General features: G+C 40.2%; 1 protein-coding gene across 1 annotated transcript in view; it reads right to left on the reverse strand.

Moving 5' to 3' along the window:
• LOC122341324 (transmembrane channel-like protein 5) overlaps positions 1-3,303 on the reverse strand; it is an 8,196-nt gene that overhangs the window by 3,977 nt on the left and 916 nt on the right. The window contains exons 2-10 of the mRNA XM_043234682.1: positions 3,130-3,232; positions 2,970-3,039; positions 2,638-2,892; positions 1,544-1,686; positions 1,091-1,238; positions 857-1,012; positions 603-772; positions 431-506; positions 248-341 (exon numbers count right to left, since the gene is read on the reverse strand). Of these exons, the coding sequence (XP_043090617.1) occupies positions 248-341; positions 431-506; positions 603-772; positions 857-1,012; positions 1,091-1,238; positions 1,544-1,686; positions 2,638-2,892; positions 2,970-3,039; positions 3,130-3,232 (1,215 nt within the window). The remainder of the gene's footprint in view (positions 1-247; positions 342-430; positions 507-602; positions 773-856; positions 1,013-1,090; positions 1,239-1,543; positions 1,687-2,637; positions 2,893-2,969; positions 3,040-3,129; positions 3,233-3,303) is intronic.

Genomic DNA, 3,303 nt, shown 5'->3' on the forward strand with positions numbered 1-3,303 from the left:
TATATATATATTACCAACCCCAAACTTCGGAACAGGTAGTTTATTATTTGGTAACTGAGAAAACTAAAGCTGCTAAATATTTTACTGTTGCAGCAGATGGGTTTATAATATAGGTTTAATGGGAAGGTTATCCACTAAATGGTCACTTTTAGTAGCTGGCTTTCCAGATGTAATCAATTGGTTTTTGCAGACCTACCTCAACAGTCAAAATGTACTTGACTTGTGTACTTGTGTTTGACTCACTTGCGTAGGAATTCCCCAAAGAAAATGCCAAGCAGACAGAATATGAAGTCAATTATCAGCAGTCGATACACGCTCTGCCCCACAAAGGACTCCCAACACTTGAATGAAACGATTACAATCGAGTAAAGAGACGCATAATCATGCTTTGCTACTAACTCATAATAAAATGATATCTTAGTGCACCTACCGAGATACTGTCGGGAACAACGTGTAGCCAGTAAAAGCAAAGGATACCAAGAATGGACATCTTCAAAATAACACTTCTAGAAACAAAACAGACAATGAAGGTGAGGTCACCTGACATTGTTAGCAATGGAAATCTGATGCTTCTGGTGACTGTAACGAAACAATGAGCACACCTCACAATGCTGATGTAGATCTTTGCGCGTGGGTTGGAGTAGCTCTCTATTTTGTCGATGAGAGAGTAAAATAGAGGCACTATCAGGTTGATGAGCGACACGACCACAGGCAGAAGCAGAGTAGATGCCTCTGAGCCTAAATCACTTGGATCTTGACTGAAACCGAAGGCCTGCAGCAAAATATATGCACGGGAGAATGAAATGCAAGCGAAATCCATACTTTTGTGACATTATTACACTCTAAACGAACTCGCCAGTTCTTGTTTTGTCCCCAGGAAGTAGATGCCTGCACCAGATCCTAGGGCAAGTCCTAAAGAGAGTAGCCAGGCCAGAAGGTGGAGAGACAGGTGTTTTATTCGGTCAGGCAGAGACGTTTTGTTTTTCACCTGTAACCTTTCTGATAAGGACTCCTGGAAGACATGTGCAAAATGAGCCGAAAGAAACCGAATAGTGATGACATCTACAAGAAGACACGGACAGGTATGAACCTTCAGCTGAATGGCGAGATTGTTCTTGTTGTACTGTATTGCTTTTTCATTGACAACACTGAAATCCCAGCTGCACAGGAGACGCCACGCTCCTTCAGAGACGGGTCCTGTCTCCAGCACAAAGTTGTTCTGGAAGGATCTGGACATGCTGAGGAGGAGGAAAGAAAACCAGATCGTTCTGCATTCCCTTCAGGCACTGAAATGCTAGTTTGTTGCATCATTCAGTACTTCTATTCATATGGTGACCTTTGAGTCCCAGGACGTAAATATTCAAACGTCCATATTTTTAGTGAAACAATCAGCCATTGACTTGAACATATCTATATTCCCATATGTGACGTCTGGGAAAACATGTAAATGCTCAGCAGGAAGTGACCTAGCAACAAAACGAGCTTTGTATTTCTTGCGTGCCTTAAAGGCTTTAATAACCTACCGTACTGCTAAATGTGTTACCTGTAGATAAGAGACACCCCACACAACACCAGATATGCAGCTACAGTGAAAAAATAGGCCAACTGCATGTTGTAGGCAGGTTTGGATGCGATTACTTCACCATCGTAACCACCATAGAACAAGACCGTCTGGTTGAAATAACCCTGTCGAAAAGAGATACTGGCACTGTTCAAACCCGAAGTTTTGTGTAATGAACACTTGACAATTAGGTTGATTTAATTTAAGTCAATACTCCACCCAAAAATGTAATTTATTTACTCTGAAGCCACCCATGACGTGTTTGTTTCTTCCACTGAACAGATTTGGATAAATTTACATCACTTGCTCACCAATGCATTCTCAGCAGTGAATGGGTGCCGTCAGATTGAGAGTCCAAACGGCTGATAAAAACATCACAATAATCCACAAGTAATTCACGTGACTCCAGGTCATGAGTTAAAATCTCAAAAAGTTACAGTCCATCAAATAATGCAATTTAAAGTGAAAAACTGCCTGTTTGTAAGAATAAAATACAAGTTGTCTCTTCATAACATTTTTTTCTCTAGTGAAAAAAAAAGTCCAATACATTTCTAAACAAATATGTCAGTGAAAGTTAAGTACTTTTTTCACTGGAGAAGGGATTATGAACAATGGACGATTTAAAGTTAAAAAGTCTTGATGTATTTGTTTCTTATAAAAGCACAGCTTTGGACGTGGATCATCATCACCTCAGAGCACCCATTGGTGAACAACAATCCCATTTTTCTCCAAATCTGTTCTGAAGAAAAAACTAATTTATCTATATCTTGGATGGCCTGAGGGTAACATAGCTCATTTTTGGGTGAACTGTTCCTTGAAGATAAGCTAATGCATCAATTAACATGTGTTTAGTCCTATTTTTACAGCATTCAATACAGAGAATCTACACACATACATGCTTATATATTTGTAAGCTTTAAAGCTGTATAAATTAATATTAAACGATTATGAGCAGGCATGAATTAACAATGAATGTTTATACAGTCGTTTACCTTAAATGCTCATCGTTAGTGCATGCTTATGTGAACAAATGAAACCTTTTTGTAAAGTGTTAAGTTTAGTGTATTTGGACTCACCACCCCAGTGAGGAGCTCAAGTCCTCTGAAGCCTGTGATGCTGCTGATATTGGGAGCGTGCACAATTTGTGGGATTGTGATGAAGCAGAAGTTGATGATGAGGGAGAAGAGGTTGAACTTCAGCAGCCACTTAAGGAACAAGAAGTAGGAGAGGACAGATGTGCCAAACCTGCCGCCGATCTCCTTCAGAGTGTCCTGCCATATAATCAAATGCTGCCTGGCTGATGCCAAGCTGGCACGAAATCTGCGGAAAGACTGCGAGTGGGGTTTTATTGGACTTGAAATATCATGCGGCACAAATCTGTACTTAAAAATCGCATTTAACTTTGTACCCGAGACACATGTTGACGACAGTCTGGGGCGAGGATGGCCTTTGAGAGTTTGACAGAGTTCACTCTGTCCCTGTCGAGACAAGCGCAAGTTTACGTTTAGATGAAAGTCAGCATCGTAGGAAATACTGCATAAACGTGTGATTATAAAAAAAACGTTAACCTGATTGTTTTCTTCTCGTAAAACGGCTTAGGTAATGATCGTATGGCTTGAAATCTGGCTGTGGCTGACAGGTTAACCAGGTCAGATACCAGTTCAGATGTATCTGGGATCACAAGTATCTTCAGTTAGTTCACATCTAAAACTACTCTTCATTCAAACTTCCTATTTATATAA

This window comes from Puntigrus tetrazona, chromosome 3, assembly GCF_018831695.1.
Source record: "Puntigrus tetrazona isolate hp1 chromosome 3, ASM1883169v1, whole genome shotgun sequence".
In the NCBI taxonomy this organism is placed as follows: Eukaryota; Metazoa; Chordata; class Actinopteri; order Cypriniformes; family Cyprinidae; genus Puntigrus; species Puntigrus tetrazona.